This window comes from Callospermophilus lateralis, chromosome 2 (assembly GCF_048772815.1).
Source record: "Callospermophilus lateralis isolate mCalLat2 chromosome 2, mCalLat2.hap1, whole genome shotgun sequence".
Classification (NCBI taxonomy): Eukaryota; Metazoa; Chordata; class Mammalia; order Rodentia; family Sciuridae; genus Callospermophilus; species Callospermophilus lateralis.
This window is the reverse complement of record NC_135306.1, coordinates 53,124,977-53,143,739: the sequence shown is the minus strand read 5'-3', so window position 1 is coordinate 53,143,739 and position 18,763 is coordinate 53,124,977. Positions and strand designations below refer to the sequence as shown.

Genomic DNA, 18,763 nt, shown 5'->3' with positions numbered 1-18,763 from the left:
CGGGTGGACGAATCTGCAGCTGTGCCTGCGGTGCCCGGACTGTGGCTGGTGGATCTGGAACTCCGCATCTCGTAGCAGGGTCCCGCTCGTCCGGGTCACACAGACGCTTCAAAAAAATCCTAGTAGCTCCCAGGCGGTCTTTCTTCAGTGGAATTTTGCTAGGAGAATCTCCGTTGGTAAATCCAAGAGTTATCCTTGCGACTTTATGACCCCATCACTGGGAGTGCATTAAAAGCGCAGCCTCTCTGCCCGCCACCATGTTGGATCTCCACCTGATGTTAATTCTTTAAATTTGGTAGAATTCACCAGTGAAGTCATTTGGGCTTTTCTTTTCTTTCTTTCTTTCTTTCTTTCTTTCTTTCTTTCTTTCTTTCTTTCTTTCTTTCTTTTTTTTTTTTTTTTTTTTGAAGAGTTTTGATAACTGAGTAAATCACCTTACTAGTTATAGGTGTGTTCAAGATTTTCTATTTCATCATGATTTATTCTTGGCTGGGTATATGTTTCTAGGAATTTTTCCGTTTCTTCTAGGCTATCTAGCATGTTGGTATATAGTTGTTCGTAGTAGGGTCTTATGAGTCTTTTTGTTTCTATTGTGTTAGTTGTTTCTTTCTCTATTTTTTTTTTTTTTTTTTTTTTTTTAGTTTTCTGTCTAGCTAAAGATTTGTCAATTTTATCATTTAAATATCAACTCTTAGTTTCCTTTTTCTCTGTTGCTTTCCTCTTCCCTATTCTGTTTATCTTTGCTCTGTCCTTTATTATTTCCTTCCTTCTGCTAATTTTGGATTTAGTTTGTTTCAATTCCCTCCCTCCAGTTTTTTGAGAGGTAAGATTAGGTTATTTATTTGAGATCTTCTTTTTTAATACAAGTGCTTATTGGTATAAGTTTCTTCTTAGCATTACTTTCACTGAGTCCCTTAAGTCTGGGGTTGCTATACTATATTTCATTTCCATGTGCCACAAGATATTTTATAACTTTCCTTTTGATTTCTTCATTAAAATATTTTTAAGGGCCTGGGGCTGAGGCTCAGTGGTGGAACGCTTGCCTAGCATGTGTGAGGCACTGGGTTCAACCCTCAGCACCACATAAAAATAAATAAATAAAGGTATTGTGTTCATCTACAACTAAAAAGAATTTTTAAATTTTTTTTAAAAAAATTCACATATTTGTGAATTTTTTGCTTTTTCTTTTGTTCTTTATTTCTGGTTTCATTCCATTATAGTTGGAAAAGATACTTGGTATGATTTTAATATTCTTAAAAATTTAAAGACTTATTTGTGATCTAACATGTGATACATCCTATCCTACCATGTGCATTTAAGAAGAATGTATATTCTGCTGTTCTATGTGTTTCTGTTAGGTCTGTTTTTCTGTAGTAGTTCATGTTTTCTGTTTTTTGTTGAATTTTTGTCAGGTTGTTCTATCTATTGTTACAAATGAGATATTGAAGTCTACTATTATTGTCTTGCTGCCTATTTTTTCCTTTAGCTCTGTCAACATTTGTTTTATAGGTGCTGTGATGTTAGATGCATATAAAATTCCTATGTTTTTCTGATGATTGGACCCGTATATTATTATATATTGTTGGGTCTTATTTTATCTCTTCTGACAGTTTTTGACTTAAAGTCTACTTTTTCAGAGATGGGGGAGGTACTCGGAATTGAATCTAGGGGCACTTTTTTTTTTTACCACTGAGATACATCCCTAGCCCTTTAAATTTTTTTTTTTTTTTTTTTTTTGAGGCAGGTCTCAGTAAGTTGCTGAAACTGTCTTCAAATTTGCAATCCTTTTGCCTCAGCCTCTTGAGTCTCTGGGATTACAGGCACTCCACAAGACCTATCTTAAAGTCTATTTTGTGTGATAAAAATATATTTTGTATGAAAAAATAACCACTCTTGCTCTCTTTTGATTAATGTTCACATAAAATATCTCTTCCCATCCCTTTACTTTCAGTCTTTGTGTGTCCTTAAACTTACAGTGAGTATCTTGTTGACAGTGTGTATGTTAGAACTTTTTTGGTATCAGGGATTGAATTCAGGGCCACTGGGCCACTGAGCCGTATCCCCATCCCTATTTTGTATTTTATTTAGAGACAGGGTCTCACTGAGTTGCTAAGCACCTTGCTGTTCTGAGACTGGCTTTGAATTCCCTATCCTCCTGACTCAGCCTCCTGCACTTGGCTTGGAACTTGTTTTTGATCCATTTATCCATTTTATGTTTTTTTGATTGGGAAGTTTAATCTATTTGCATTTAAAGTAATTATTGGTTAAGAAGAATTTGCTATTTCCACTTTGTCTTTTAATTCATTGTTTTCTTTATCTCTCATTCTCTTCTATAGTGTGTCTTTGATTAAAAAAAACAATGAAAAGATAAATATTTTTCTTTCATGTAACTTATAGGTATTTTGATTGTGGTTACCACAGGGCTTCCATTAGATAGAGCAATCTATTTTAAGCTGATAACAACTTAATTTTTTAAAAATATTTTTTAGTGTTGACAGACCTTTATTTTATTCATTTATTTATATGTGGTACTGAGAATTGGACCCAGTGCCTCACACATGTGAGGCAAGCATTCTACACAACCCCAGCCTCAACAATTTAATTTTAATTGCATGTAAAATTCAATAACATTTATTCTCCCCCCATACTTCATATTATTGCTGTCCCAATTTATTCCTCTTTATAGTGTATAATTAACATTTTTCTTTGTTATAATTATTTAAAAGATTTTTTCTTTTAACTCTAGAATTAAAGATTTATCTACCAATCTTAGAGTCAAATACAGTATTCTGTATTTGTTTTTGCTTGTGAGTCTTAAATTTTCTCATGCTTTGTGTTGCATTTATACATCCTTTGCTTCAGCTGAACAGCTCCCTTTAGCACTTCTCGTAAGGCAAATCTACTGGTGATGAATTCCTTCAACTTTTGTTTATCAGGAAAGTCTTTGTGTCTTCTCAATTTTTAAAGGACAGTTGTCAAGTAAAATAGTCTTGGTTGGCATTTTTTTCTTTTAGCATTTTTAATACATCATTCTACTCCCTTCTGGCCTTCAAGGTTTTGGCTGGAAAATCTGCTGCTAGTTTAATAGGGGTTACTGATCATGATGAGTTGTTTTTCTCTTGCTATTTTCAAAATTCTTTGTCTTTGACCTTTGACAATTTATTATAATGAATTTCAGTGTGTTTTTCTTTGGTTTCATTTAATTGAGGCTCTTTGGAATTCCTGAATCTGGATGCCCACTTCCTTCTAAACCATTATTTCTTTGAATAAACTTTCTGGTCCCTCTTCTCTTTCTTCTCCTTCTTTGATTCTCATAATGTGTATGTTGGTCTACTTGATGATGTCTCATAAGTCCAAATCCCTTAAGTTACTTTATTTTTTTCTCATCTTTTTTCTTTTCCTCTAACTGGATAATTTCAGATGACCCATCTTTGAGTTCACTGATTCTTTCTTCTAGTCTCCTGTTGAATTCTTATTGAAATTTTAGTTCAGTTATTCTTCTGATTCAGGATTTTTGTTTGAATTATTTTTAGAATTTTCTGTTTGATTGTCGAAACTCTCACTTTATTCACCCATTATTCTCCTGAGTTCATTTATCCCTTTTATCATAGTATTTTCAATTCTCTTGGGTAATTAATGTATCTCCATTTTATTAGGGCTGATTTTTTGAAGTTTCATATTGTTTCTCTTTTGGATTGTGTTTCTTTGTTTCACCATTTTTTTGACTCTTTGTGTTGGTATCTATGCATTAGAAAAAACAAAACAAAACAACAAAACATCACCTCTCCTAGTCTTTAAGGATTGACTTTATATGGAAGACCTTTCATTAAAAAACTCTGATTAGAGTTTCTGTAGTCCTCTAAAACTTTCATGTGAGTCAGACTGCCTTTTTATTCTTAAAATCCTCAGGCAGTATACTGGGCTCCATTAGTAGTACCCCAGATAGGCAAGACAAAAAACACTTCCTTAAATAGTATCCAGAAAAGTTGAAACTTTAAAATGTGGGCCCAATTCTTTCCCTCTGAAGATAGAAGTTCATTCCAAACCCCTCAGCCAGAGGAAAGCCATTGTGAATATCTTTGTTCTAGCTCAAATCACTGACTTGTGTTTTTAGCCCCCAGGATTTTATCGTGTGTTGTATCATGTCAGTGCTCCAATCCAGGCAACATAAGAGTCAGTCCCATGGGTAGCACTTGTGAAGGTTAGGACATTGGGTGAGTGTTCCAACTCATTCTTTCTGCAAAGGGAATCTGGGAGCTAGTTGTTCCCTTCTGTTTATATGGTACTGTGCTGGGGATGGGAATTTTGGCAAGAGAGTGTTTAATTTTTCTACCAGTTTCAACGTGACTGCTTCTGTGTTGCTTGGGATGTAGGAACCTATAAACTAGTTTCTGGTATTTCTGTAAAGGGAATCCATATATTGCTGTTATATTAGTGTGTCATGGGGAAGTGAGGGAGAGTCCAGGACTTCTAATTCTTCATCTAGCTGATATCATTGTCCTTTTCCTCTCTCTACCTTATTTAATAATACTGGGGATTGAACCCAGGGGCACTCTACCACTGAGCTGTATTCTCAGTCCTTAAAATTTTATTTTTATTTTGTTTTATTATTATTTTTTAAAAATTCAGATTTCCTAAGTTGCCAAGACTGACTTGAATTTACTTGCAGTTCTTCTGCCTCAGGGTCTCCAGTAGCTGGGATCACTAGCATGCACCACCACACCTGTCCTCTCTTTTATTTTGTAAGGATATTTTTGTCAGATATTGAATTCTTGGTTGAAGGGTTTTTCCTTTTTCAGAATTTTGAATATATCAACTCCAAAATTTCGGTTTGGCTCCTTCTTACACTTTATTTTCTGTTTTGGAAGACATTGTTTTCATGGTTTCCTTTAGTTCTTAATAATTTTTTAAAAACTTTTTAGGCATATTTAAAATGATTGGTTTAAAGTTGTTGGATGATAACTTTAATACCTAAAATTCCTCAGGAGCAGTTCCTATTTCTGTTTTTCTTGTCTATGGACCACACTCTTCTTTGCATGTTTAACTTTTTGTTGAAAAGTAGATATTTTGAATATTTAAATCTAGCAACTCTAGAAATTAGATTCTTCCCTCTTTACAGCATTGTTGCTGCTATTCTAGTTGTTTCTTTGTTTAGTGACATTTTTAAAACTAATTTTGTAAAGTCTATTTTTTCTCATGTGGGACCACTTGGGTAATCTGTTCTGTTAGATTAGTGGTCAAATAATATTTGATAGAAATTTCTTTAAATGCCAAGATTTAGGGCTGGGGATGTGGCTCAAGCAGCAGCGCGCTAGCCCTGGCATGCGTGCGGCCCGGGTTCGATCCTCGGCACCACATACAAACAAAGTTGTTGTGTCCGCCGAAAACTAAAAATAAATATTAAAAAATTCTCTCTCTAAAAAAAAATGCCAAGATTTAGATTTTTCCTGGTTAAGCTTTCATCTGGGTACTGTAAACGTTGAATTAGTTTCAAGATTCTGAAAAAAAAAATTGACTTTGATAATTTTACCACTTTCCTGCTTTTTTAGGGACTTACCTTTGGAGTTCCTTATTCTGCTATTTTTTTCAACATCAATCCTTAAAAGTATATACTTTTATTTTTCTAATAGCTTTACCAATAGGCTTCCAGTATTACAGATAATAGTTATTGTTTATTTCTTTATTTTTTTAAATTAAGAGCATCTCCAAATATGCATAAGTATTTCTATTTTGTAGGAGGAAAAAGAAAAGTACAGTAATTGTATTATAATAATTTTAAGGATACTGTGATGTCTGGATTATTTAGAGTTAGTGTGATAAAATTAAATAAGTATTTATTGGATACTAAAAAAATCCTTAATAGATACCTTAGTACACTTGAGAATGAAATCAAGGGAATATTGGTAAAATTGGAATGCGAAGAGGAGTATGAAACTATTTTTTGTAGTAAGTATATGTATCATTGAACTATCAGAAGGCCTAGATTCTTGATGCTTTTAGAAATTTCTTGGGTCCTACAAATTTGGAAGGACTAACTATAACACATAATTCCCTATGCATGATCATTTTATACTATGAACTTTAAAAGTACCCGTGAATATTCATTGAAAAATATTTGTTCCTATTTCTATAAATTGTTGTTATAGTTTGGATCTTAAATGTCCCCTCAAAGCCCACATTTTAAAGATTTGGTTGCTAGCTTGGAGTGCTACTGGAAGGTGAGGAACCTTTGGGGGTGGGATCTAGTGGATGGAAGTTAAGTCATTGGGAATATGCCCTTGAGGGGGACTTTGAGACACTAGCCCCTCCCTGGCTCTCTCTCTGCATTCTAGCCACTGTGTGGTGAACTCATAGCTTCCTCTACCATGATATACTATGCCACCATAGGCCCAAAGCAATGGGGCCAAGTGATGAGGGATTGAAACCTCTGAAATGGTGAGCAAAAATATATCTTTTCTCCTTTTAAGTCAGTTTTCTCTGGTATTTTGTCATAGGACCAAAAAAGCTGATTGAAGATAATAACTAAAAGATAAAACAGAAAATCACAATCTGGAAACCTCAAAATAGGATCCGATATATATTAATGTTTTAAGTTTATTGAGCTGAAATGGCACTGGAACAATAATTGGGAAGTCCTGGGAGTTTTTGCTGATATCCTTTTGGATTTCCTTCTTTGGTAAAATTACTTAAAACTTTTACCCATCGTAAAACACAATGTAGTGGCTTAATTCTATATTTTTTAAGTGTATGTAATATGCTAGGAACTGTACTAGCTTAAAATATTCTCTCTCTCTCTCTCTCTCACATACACACACACACATACACACACACACACACACACACACACACACACACACACACAGTGTCTCCCTTGGCAAAGGTACACGGATAATTCCAGCCTACCACAACAAATATGCATCCGTAAGATACTCTTCAGTGTCCATGTAGATAAAGTTTTTTTTTTTTTTCCTATGGGACAAACTTATAAGACCCACAGACTGCTTGGAGGTTTCTTAGAAGAAAGTTGATACCTGAGAACGTCCTTGAAGTGTGGGGAAAGATGGGAAAGGCATGCTGGCAGAGAAAGTAGCATGAACAAGTTCAGGAAAGCATAAGCAGCCAGATAGTCCTAGTTCAACCTCAAATTCAAGGAGAGCACAAGAAACAAAGTTCAATGAGTCAAGTAGAAGTTAGGTTAAGGAAGAACTTGTTTTTGACTTGCTAAAAACCTTGAATGCTATTGCAGAGGCAGTGGGGAGTAAACTGGGGTTTAAGCTAGGGAATGATGTGATTAGATTTCCTTATTGAATTTTGAGCTCTGGAGAGCGTATTCTGCAGACTGGATACAAGAAGTAGTGAAGATGATTTTAAGAACTGTGAGTCTGTGAATAGAGAACTCTGTTAGGAGTTCTATAATGTTAGACTAGTAAGATGAAGGTTCGAACTAGGACAGTGATGGCAGGTGATGTTTGAGAAAAGAACCTGAAACAGTAAAATGACAGGGTTGAGAAACAGGGAAAGATGATTCCTGTAAGAGCACCAGGCCATTAATGATAGTAATACAAGAAGTGGACTTTTTTTTTTTTTTTAAATGTAGCGCGTAGAAGAGAGACAACAATGAGTTTTGTTTTAAAAATACTGAGTTTAAGGTAATGTGGAATAGTCAGTAGGACATGAAAGTTTGAACCTCAGGTGAAAAATTAGGGCTAACGATTAGTATCTGAGATTGATTAAGATAATACTCTAGCAAGGAAAGAAGGTGGTATACCAATTGACAGGAGGAACAAAACATTATTGATAAATGGAAGTCTAGAAAATGTACTTTGAGAGATTAATTATGCCACTCAAGTTTGAAGTTCTTGAGGGATGGAATTCTATCTTCTTAATTTTTATATCCTCAGCATCTATTACCATGTCTGGTACCCAGTAGGCACTTAATGGATGTTTGTTGAATGAGTAAACTTTACCATCGCATAACTAAAGACATTTTCAGATTCCACTGGAAGTCCTGCTGCTATTGTTACATGCTTTGATGGCTAAAAATTAGCATCTATATTTACTTTGCCTAATCAAAAGCTAGAGGAGAAAGCTTAAATTCAATGGTAAGAATATCTGTAGGAAAGAGAAATATGCTAACAATGAATTTATAGGGACCAGCTAGTTTGACTTCTATTTCATAGATTGCTTCTGTTTTAGGGTGGATTGTAGAATGGAATAAAGTCAAACAGGATATGACAGATGAATATACCATATAGACAAATATTTAAATATGATTTTATAGTTTTATTTTAAAAATGGTTGAATAGAATATATAATAATACATAATTATCTTTGATTTTTAGCTTTCAGTGCATTTATAAGGAATAAAAAGACCACAGAATAATCTTTAATTTATGAAACTGACAGTATTTTAGAAGTTGAAATATGATCTTCTGCCTCTAAAAATCTAATAATTAGTGGCTCATCAATGATTCTCTAAATGTTACTTGTGATCTTTGAACTCTTCTCCATTCTCATTTTTTTGATCCTGTTTCCTAAAGATCAGCTGTGCAGGACACACAGGTATTAACACAGCTGGCTTGATGATGACAATTCTGTCCATATTGCCTTCTTGTGTGCCATCATTCATATTGTTCAGTGTCATTCTGACCTAGACAAGCTAGGAATGGTACTCCAGCTCAAGAGGGATTTAAAAACCTTGACAACTAAAGATAAGAGACTGCAGAGTGTCATGTACATATGCTTAACAGCTTTTAGCTTAAACAGATCTAAATAACTAATTTCCCTGTGAATCTGTCTATTTTTTTTGGAATAATTTGCCCTAGGATAGGAAGTATCTCTATATGAAGGACTTGTAACAATTTGTAAATACATTTCTCTGTACTTAAGTGTGGGTTTTTGTGTTTGTTAAAATAGTCCAAGGTCATGATAATCTGCTTGTGAGGGGTATTCTTGGTATGTAGCTACACCACAGATGTATCATGTCTGTCTAGTGTCTTTATAAGATGTTCATGATTAAATCACCCTGTTTTCCAGCTTGATAATTTGATTGGAGTGGTCAGTGTTTCAGATCTTTAATTGGTATGTGGCCAGCTTCATAATTTGATTCAAGAGATCAGTTTTTTTTTTTTTTTAGTTCCATAATTGGGATGTAACTGTAATGTGTAGGGTGGTTGTGGTGGCAGGTTTTGCCTTCTTTTCTGATGACAGCAGCTGGCATTCTGGAGCTGGTCCTGCTCCAGAGTTGTATGGTTAAGTTCAATAATCTGCCAGCAAAAGAACGCTAGTTTCTCACTCCTGATTTTCAAATTTTGAGTTTTTATGCTTGCTGCAGTGCCCATGGAGTGCCTACCTCTGTGGAGAGAGTGCCAAGGTCTCTTGCTAGTGGGCAAAAAGTACAGCAGGAACTATTGCATGCATCATGGGACATAATGTTTGGTGATCTTCCATGTGAAATTGTGACTGTTGTATATGGATGATTGCTACACAGGTAACTAGTTTCTCAGCAAAATTTGTGTGTGTGTGTATGAGAGAGAGGGGCGGGGGAGGGAGTGTGTGTGTGATAGAGAGAAAGAGAGACAGCAAGAGAGAGAGAGAGTAAGTGCACACAAGCATGGGTACAAGAGAATGAGCACATGAATGAATGAGAATACCCAAAGATACTTGGAGACTAGAGGAGAATAATGCTGACTGCAAAACCACATTTATGGAACTTTGTTTTTGCTGATATTGCCAGACAAAAGACAGACAGAGTGGGGAAAATAATGGTTTTTAGGTAGGAAAATGGAATAAATACCAAGATCTTAATTTCTTAAGCGATAAATGGTCAATGTGTAGATATTAAGAGGCGTTATTGTTTGATGTTAAATGCTCTGGACTCAGTATTCTCATATTAGGAATGGCAATAGCTATTCACAAGGTGGATAACAGAATCAAGTGGAATTATGTGGAATGTACTTTGATAAGTATGAAGTATGTAAGAAGTACTAGTGATATTATTACAAACAAATAGTACAGTTATCTGTTCATTTAATTCATTAAATACTTAAGAAAAAGGAAAAGAAGGGAAATACCCATTTAGATATAACTGTTCAGTTCCTGATGTCATTTTCATTCCATTGCCATACTTTAATCCCTCCTTCTATCACTGGGTACATATCAGAATCTTGGAACTGTCTAAATATCTTTTAAAAATTATTTTCTTGTTTTTGTGTATTATAGACTCCATGAGCTTGGATGATAGTCTTGTCTGATCATGTTCTTAAGAGCCTCTTTATGCATAGTGTCTTCCTTGCTTCTAATATTATTACAAAGTGGTTAACTCTGGCTGGCTTCCTTCTCTTTGTATTTATATAAGCCTCTCTAGTGTGCCTGTTATAATTGTTTAACCAGATTATCTGTTAATTAGTTATTACAATAGGTGGTCAATAGCTGTGCCAGAAAAGTTAGGCTCAGACAAGTTGTGTACTAGACCATGTAATATTTGGAAATATGTCAAAATTGGTACACTCATGTCATAAAATGCTTAGAAAAAAAGGATCCAGAAAGTGTCTCTGAGATGGTACCCTGTGTTGGTGATACAAGATTGATTGACTTAGAAATTATTTGTAGATCTCTGCAAGAGATAATAACAACTTAGACGGGTTTTTTGGGTGGTAGCAAATACTGTGCTTCTGTACCTTTAGGACAGTAGCTGAACAACTTTTTCCATAATGGTCTAGACAATAAATGTTTTAGGCTTGTGACCCATATAGAATTTATCTTAACTACTCAACTATGCCATTGCAGCAGCAAAGGGATCATGTGTGATAGGTAAACAAATGGGTGTGGTTGTGCTCCAATAAAACTTAATAGGTGGGCTAGTTTGGTACCGGGGTTGTAATGCCTGCTACACACTGCTCTCTGGTGTGAAGGCTGAAAAGTAGCATCTACTCTGCTCTAGTAGGATGAAAATAAAGTAAAAAGGAGAAGGTAAAACAATAAGGATCATTGGTAGTGAAAGAATGCACAAAGAAGGGAATAGGACAAAGGAAGGCAGAAACATAGAGTCAAATATATGGTGTACACAGGATGATTGTAGGAAATACTGTAGAGGTCTCTATTTGTATTGGAATATTTCTGGTAAAAGGTTATTGTGAAGCCCCTGAAGCCATACTAGATTGAAGTAAATAAAATTTTAGACAAATTAATAAGAGTATGATGTAAAGCCCTGTTATCAGTTGTTTTTCCCAGGCATTCAAGATTCAGGCAAAGTATGTATCTTCTTACTCGTGTTCTTAAGTCTATTTTAGTTTTTACATACAATCTTTACTTCTTCAGTCTTGCCATCTGTTGTTTGATGTTTTAAAAAATTAGAACATTGAGTCCAGGGAGATTTATAGCTGTGCATGATAAAAGATGGAGGTTCATATTTTAAGAGCTGAGCAATTTTTCCAGAAATGACTAACTTCATAGTTGTTATATATAGCAAAAATCACTTTTTTTGGGTATTATGGTACAAGTACAGAAAATTAGAAAACAGATTGATGACTTGTTAGTAAAGGTTAATCAGAGGAATAGGAATAGATTCATAAGTATGTATCTTATGGGTCTTGTGGAACTGAATTATTATAATACAGTATATTTTAAAAGATATATCTCTTGAAATACCTATTTTCCATGACAATATTTTTATTTTTTAGTAGATTTCATTTATTTTTCTCTCTATATCTCTGTTGTTTCCTATGACCTGTTAGAAATATCTTTTAAAAGGAAGTACCAAGAAAGGATGAAACTAAACTGCTCTTTCTAAAAATAAAAAACTCAGAGCTATTGTTCTTTATTCTTTTTAAAATATTAAGAAATTGTACAGTTTTATAGGCTGTTATAAGAATGTATAAAAATTGATAATTGAGATTTATATGTGAAAGTCTATGGAAAAATTCATTATATTTAAAAATGAATTATTAGACATTTTGAAGTAGAAAATATTGTATATATGTTTTTACCACTGACATCTATAAATAAATAGGAGTGAAAGGATATAGAATCTTGTTTTTAAGATGAATAGTGATGTGTTGTAAGCAGAATTAAAGGCTGGGCTTTTCAGATTATGATTTTTATTTAAGGACAGGTGACTTGTAGTTTTTTTAATCAAATTCATATTAGAATATGAACTTTAAAAGGTGAACTTACTTTTCCTTTTAGGAAATATAATTTTACTCTTCTAATATTATTCCCAAAATTCTCATTCTTGAAAAGAATATATATATATATATATATATATATATATATATATATATATATATATATATATATATATATATTATAATTTTTTTTTTTTGGTCTAGTGGGCAGTGTTTCCCAAAGAGATTCCACATTCCTTTTTTCAAAAAATATTTTAGTTGCTCAGTTAGGAGCCTTCCTGTTCTATCTTTTCATAAACAAAATTAATGCAGCAAGATGAGAGTCCTTTCTTCCTTCTCTGTGTTGATTTGTTCCCTGGTTGTCCTTGTTCACACCCTGAAATTCAGACTTGCCTTTTGCATTCTTTCTGAACAGCGTTTCCTTTTCACCCTTATCTTTTTCTCTTCCTTATTCTCTTTCCTGCCTGCTCCATTATATTTTTGCTTGTCTTAGTGTCAGTTATTTGTATTCTTTCAACATGATGCTTTCATTCTCTCTTTTTTCATCAAATTAAAAGAAGTTCTAGACAATTCCTTTTCAAGACTTTTTAAGAAAACGTTTTCTAGAAATATTTGTAGAACATTTTAGATGCCTTTTCTCAAGATTTGTTTCATTTAAAAATGGAGAAAAACTGTTACAGTTTTTGTAGAAATATTTGTAATACTTCATCTGTTATTTATCTTAGGTCACTGTCTCTTGAAGGCACTGCCAACTTTCAACAGAAAATTTATAGCTAAACAAAAGTATTAACACATACATATTAAGCCATGCATGATGGCACATGCCTATAGTCCCAGCTACTCCTGGTCCTGGTTACTTAAGAGGTTGCTGCAGAGGGATCATGAGAGCAGGAGTTCAATGTTAGCCTGAGGAAAATGGAGAAATCCCACTTCCAAACAACCAGAAAAACCTTAAATACATGCATATTATTCAAATAGCTTTCTTAATTACAGTGTCCATCTTTAGGTATATCAAAAAACAGCTGCATTTGAAAGTTTTAATAAATTTAATACAAAGAATTATTTGGCAAATTAAGTGATGTCATAGTAAAAATACTAAAATGACAATAATCATAATTTTAAGTGCCAAATGCACTTAAGTGTATAAAGTGCTTAATATTGCTCAGAGGTTATTTAGAGAATATAAAATGTGGCTTAATGTTTACTGTATGTCAAGCTTCATGGGTGAAGTACAACGCCTGATTTTAATCATGTTAAAGGACCTCCAGTGCTTGAACTGTGTAGTGGGTTATACCTACATTGCTTATGGTGCCCCCCCCAACCCGCATTAGCAATCTGCTTTTGTACTTTGACATCCAGGATTTCCCTAGTGAATTTTGTCACAGAAAAAAGAGAATCATCAATATCGCAGTTAAACTTGACTTTCAAAGCTAATAGTATCTCATTTGGGGGCTCAAATTTAATAAATTTTCTTTGATTCTGGGTGAGTTTTTAAACATCAAACAATGAATTGGCCAGGGTGCAGTAAAATATTTAGATCTATTGACTATGGTTCAGAAGGGTAGAAGGCAAAACACTAGTGGTTTGATGTTGATAAATTCTCAGTACCTTAATCCACATTAATGTTTTCTTTTATCTGAATGCACATTGGTGACAAAAAAAGCAAGAGAGAAAGTATCCATACATATAAAATATGAAATCTAAAGCACATATATTATATTGTACAATATGATTTGCTTTGTTATGCTAAGTAAGTTTAGTAGCATTCTCATCCTAATTGAAGACTCTGGAAAATGTTACAGATAAATATATAGTCTGAATTGGAACTCTAGTGTGCATATAGTACTCACTCTATTATAAAATTTTTATTGTAATATATTTTGCAGTATACACTTTCACATTCATGTATTGACAGGAAGTCTTGAGATCAACTTGGGAAATATTCTTATACCCATAGATAGCATGAACACTTATACCCATAGATAGCATGAACAATTAAAAATATCATAATGTTTGTGTTTGCTGGTTTAGGGAAATGCTTTGGAGTATGATAATTTTGTGAGATATTTATATAATGTAATTCATATATTAAAAAACAATTCAAGCAGTTTTATAAGCTGCTCAAGTAGAATAGGAAAATGGAATTAAAAAAAAAAACCCTTACATTATTGCCAAGTTACATTTGAAGCTGCTCAGATAAAACTAGAGATATAAATACATTTATTTGGGTAGTTAATGTTATTTTTTAATTATCTCCATTCTTGATCTTTGCTATCTCATAAAGAACTGTTTTCTCATGTGTCTGTAAGCTAATTGTATAATATTTATCAAATATATGGTAGCAAAGAACTAAATTTTTAAAAACAGATTCAAGCATTAGAAGTTAGAAAACATGCCTGTATATGGAAAGTAGTGTAATTAAACTGTATGTTTAAAAATTAAAGCTTACTTCTCCTAATTGCAACCTAGACAGTGGATTTCTTAATAAGGCTTTCCCTAAATTTGGAAATTAAAATCCAAAATACCTGTTTCTGAGCATTTCCCTCCAACTCAGGAGCATTTCCTAATTTGTCCAGTAGGTGGCAGTGTGATATCAACTGCCTATTATTTCATTCTGGCTGGAGAATTGGTGTTTCTCCTGTGTCTGTGAAGTGCTTGTATTGTTACCTTTCTGAATACTTAAATTTTAGTACAAATACTACTGATTTTATCTCATTTACCTTTCAAGGAAGTTGTGCAACCAAGTTGATTTACATGTATTTCATTGTTAAAACTCACATTTAATAAAATCTTAGAATTTCAGAAGAGTAAAAAGGGTAAACAAACCTCTTATTTGTATATTTTTAAGTATCCTTTTGTGTTGAGTATATTTGTTTTTATTCCAAGGTACATTCTAGTGAAGTTTTTCTTTTTCAAAGAAACCTAATAACTGTTGGTTTAATTAGTTAATATCAATTAAACATATTATTAAGAAAGTGATAATAATTAGGAGATTGTTGTTTGCTTTTGATTTTTTGAATGTGTTTTTTTTTTTCTTTCCTTTTTATTTTCAGGGTGGAACTGTGAAAAAATAATTCAAAACCTCTTGATCAGAAGAGCTCCAGTGACTCTTCTTCCCCTTCTTCATTCTGAGCAGGAGGATGCTTTTTCTTCTTAACATTCTCCCCCAGCACTCTGAATTAGAGATTTATTTGCAACGAAAAATCAATTAGTCCTAAATTTATTCATGGATTTCAGGTCCAGCGATCAATGCAAGTCCACTCAGTGGGCTCAAGGGGACCCAGTTCATCCCAGTTAATGTGTCTGAAGGGGAATTACCATTGATGCTGTTTTTTTCCCTTTAGGTCAGAGATCAGATCTCGCTGTCACGGACTGCAGCAAGTAGGAATGACTTCACCCTGCAGCTACCCAAACTGCACCTGGAGACCTTTGCAATGGAGGGGCTCAAGGGCGGGCCAGAGGTTGTAGCATGCCAGGTTAGAGTCTAAATAACATTGTTTGCTACTGAGACATATAGAAAAATAAATTGCACTAACTAGAGAGAATGAAAGCCTAGAAGTATTGTGAATAATTTAAAGGAGATGCAAATAAATTTTTCTTCTATTATGTAGCAGTATAGTTCACACATAGAATTTTTTTTTAAAGCCTAGAACTAGCCTACTAAAAGAATCCAGAAAAGTATTTTTACAAAGGAAAAAATGTGTATTTTACAGCAAAGTGCAGTGTTAAAAGAACATACTTTCCTATCAGTGGTGGACAATAAGACACTAAACAGTTATCTCTTTAAGCTAGTCTCTATTTGTTGCTCTTGCTGTTTTAAATCACTTTAGATTAAAGTTACTAAGACAAATGCCTGAAAATTTTCACTGTTTTCAATGTTAAATCCAGAATATGTCCAACATTTTAATGTGGCAATTTAATTTCAACAAAAACTAGAACCTAACTGTGTATTGTACTGAAGACTACTTTAGCCTTTAACATTTAGTTTTATTAAGTATTATAATATGTGCAAACCAGGTCATTTTATTTGTAAACTCAAAATACCAACTCATAAAACTTCACATAACTTTAAAATAGACTTAATAAAGAAACTTATTTTCATTCATTTTCAAATGTTTAGATATCCTGTTCTGTGTCATTATTGTACTTTTGTGAAAATGACTTTCCTTAAACTCTTTTTTTTTCATTAGAAAAGACTAAATTCCGTATGTGTTACTCTTCTTGTAATTTCCATACCTTCATTAGAAGTTATCCATGTTATATAAATTATAGGAAGACTGATATACCAAAAGAGTTGTCCTCATTCACTAGCACTCCAGATTTTCCCATGTGTTTCAAAGAGAAATATCTCTTAAAACTCAGTCCTTGTTTTGAATTTTAAAATAATATTTTTCATTCTTCAATTTATGACCCTGTGGAATTTTAATTTTTTTACAAAATTAATGTGAGTCCATGTGGATCTGTGTTCACTTTTTTACATGCTCCATACCCTAATTTAATCTGTTATTAGTTCCTAAATTAATGCTCTAAAAGAAAAAAATACTCATTGAGTCTTTCATTATGCCCATCTATCTGTCTGTCTGTCTGTCTGTCTGTCCATCCATCCATCCATCCATCCATCCATCTACAACTAAGCATAAAATATTTTCATTTTATTTTATAGGATAGAATCCTGTACTATTATTAAGGACAAAATTAAAATGTTTATTTTAAACATGTTAACTATTATTTATAAGAATTCACTGAAACCATAAATACTATGTGATTTGAGATTTTTCTAGAGGTTAAAAAATAGTTCTTTACTTGTCTATCTTGATTCAGAATTTCATTGGGCTTAGTATTTGTCATAATTCATAAATGAAGACTTCTCCCAAACTAGGATTTAGTAATTTGAAAGGAAACTGATTCCTAGGAATGCTATTTTTCAGGGCAGAACATGAACTCTTTATGGTTCTGGTGTCTGTGAATAGCAAGAAGGAAATGTAAGAGACCTGCAGTTAAAATTACCATCTCTTCCAGGTTCTGATAAAAATACTCTGTGTATCTAAATGCTTAGTTAAGTTTTTTAATAACATGCTATAATATATATTATAGTTAGAAAATTAGAAGACAATCAATAATAATAGCTACCATTTCAGTAAAAACTTAATATGTACCAGACACTACAATATGACTTAATTCTCATACTGGGCCTATAAGATAGTTGTCTCTGTCTCCATTTTACAGTGGACAAACAACCACTTCTCTTCAGATCAACACAAGTAAATGGCGGACTCTAGAGCCTGGATTTAAGTCTAAAAGTAGTTGACTACAAAGTCGAACTAGTAAATCTCACACTAAAGAATTTAGACACATATGGTAAATGCTAAGCATTAAATCTCGGAAATCTGTAATAGTTTTTCTTCCATTTGTAAAATATTAATTATGCATCTGTATATGATGTAGGTCAAGTTTTGTGTTGTGTTTTAGACAATTTATGGATAAAAACTGATAGACTAATAGTATGAAGATGTACTTTTTACCTTTTGCAGTATAAAAGTCTGTATTTGTGCTGTGGCTACTTATTCAGGAATACAGTATTTTAAAAATTTATCTAACAAATAAAAACTGGGGCCAGAGTTGTGACTTAGTGTAGAGCACTTGCCTAGCATGTGTGAGGCACTGGGTGTGATCCCCAGCACCACATAAAGATAAATAAAATAAAGGGATTGTGTCCATCTACAACTAAAAAATATTTTTTAAAATTGTACATATTTATGAGGCACACTGATATTTGATACATGTGTACAATTTATCATGATTAAATCAGGATAATTTATATATATATATATATATATATACTGTGTATATATATGTATACACACATATCACCTCAAACATTATTTCTGTGTTGAGAATATTTAAAATCTTTCTTCTAGCTATTTTGAAATATACAATAAATTAACTGGAATTAACTAGAATCACAATACTATGCTATAAAACAGTAGAACTTATTCCCCTTAACTGTATTTTTGTTTCTGATAACCAACCTCTCTCTGTTCACACCCCCACCCCTGGCAATCACTATTCTACTCTCTATTTCTGTGTGGCCAACTCATTTAATTTACACACATGAGTGAGAACATGTGGTATTTATCTTTCTGTGCCTGATTTATTCCACTTAAGAGAATGTCCTCCAGGCTCATCTATGTTCCTATAAATGACAGGGCATTATTCATTTTTATTGCTGAATAATATTCCATTGTGTATCTATACTACATTTCTTTATTCATTCATGATGGAAACATAGGTTTATTCCATATCTTGTTTTTTTGTGAGTAGTGCTATAAGAAATATGAGACTGCAGATGTCTTTTAGACAACTAATATAGGAATTCAGTATTTGTTTAGCTTTGTACTCTAAGGCTGTGCTGATGTACTATTCTGTGTGTGTGAGACCTTTGATGATGAGGAGAGGATCACTGTGTAGGGTGTGGCAATGTATGAACCATTTGCCCAACTTGCACAGCTGTCATTTAGAGCAGTAGGAGTTTTCTCTTTTCCAGTGGGGCAAGCTTTATTATAGGTATAGTCTTGGATGGAAGAAATACGAGTGAACACTACTGAGAGGTGAAGAAGGTGCATGGATTACCTATTCTC

General features: G+C 33.3%; 1 protein-coding gene across 2 annotated transcripts in view; it reads left to right on the top strand.

Moving 5' to 3' along the window:
* Ccdc171 (coiled-coil domain containing 171) overlaps positions 1-18,763 on the top strand; it is a 382,832-nt gene that overhangs the window by 276,158 nt on the left and 87,911 nt on the right. For both annotated transcript variants that reach the window (XM_076843419.2, XM_076843418.2), the window contains exon 23: positions 15,470-15,601. In XM_076843419.2, coding sequence (XP_076699534.1) covers positions 15,470-15,601 — 132 coding nt within the window. The remainder of the gene's footprint in view (positions 1-15,469; positions 15,602-18,763) is intronic.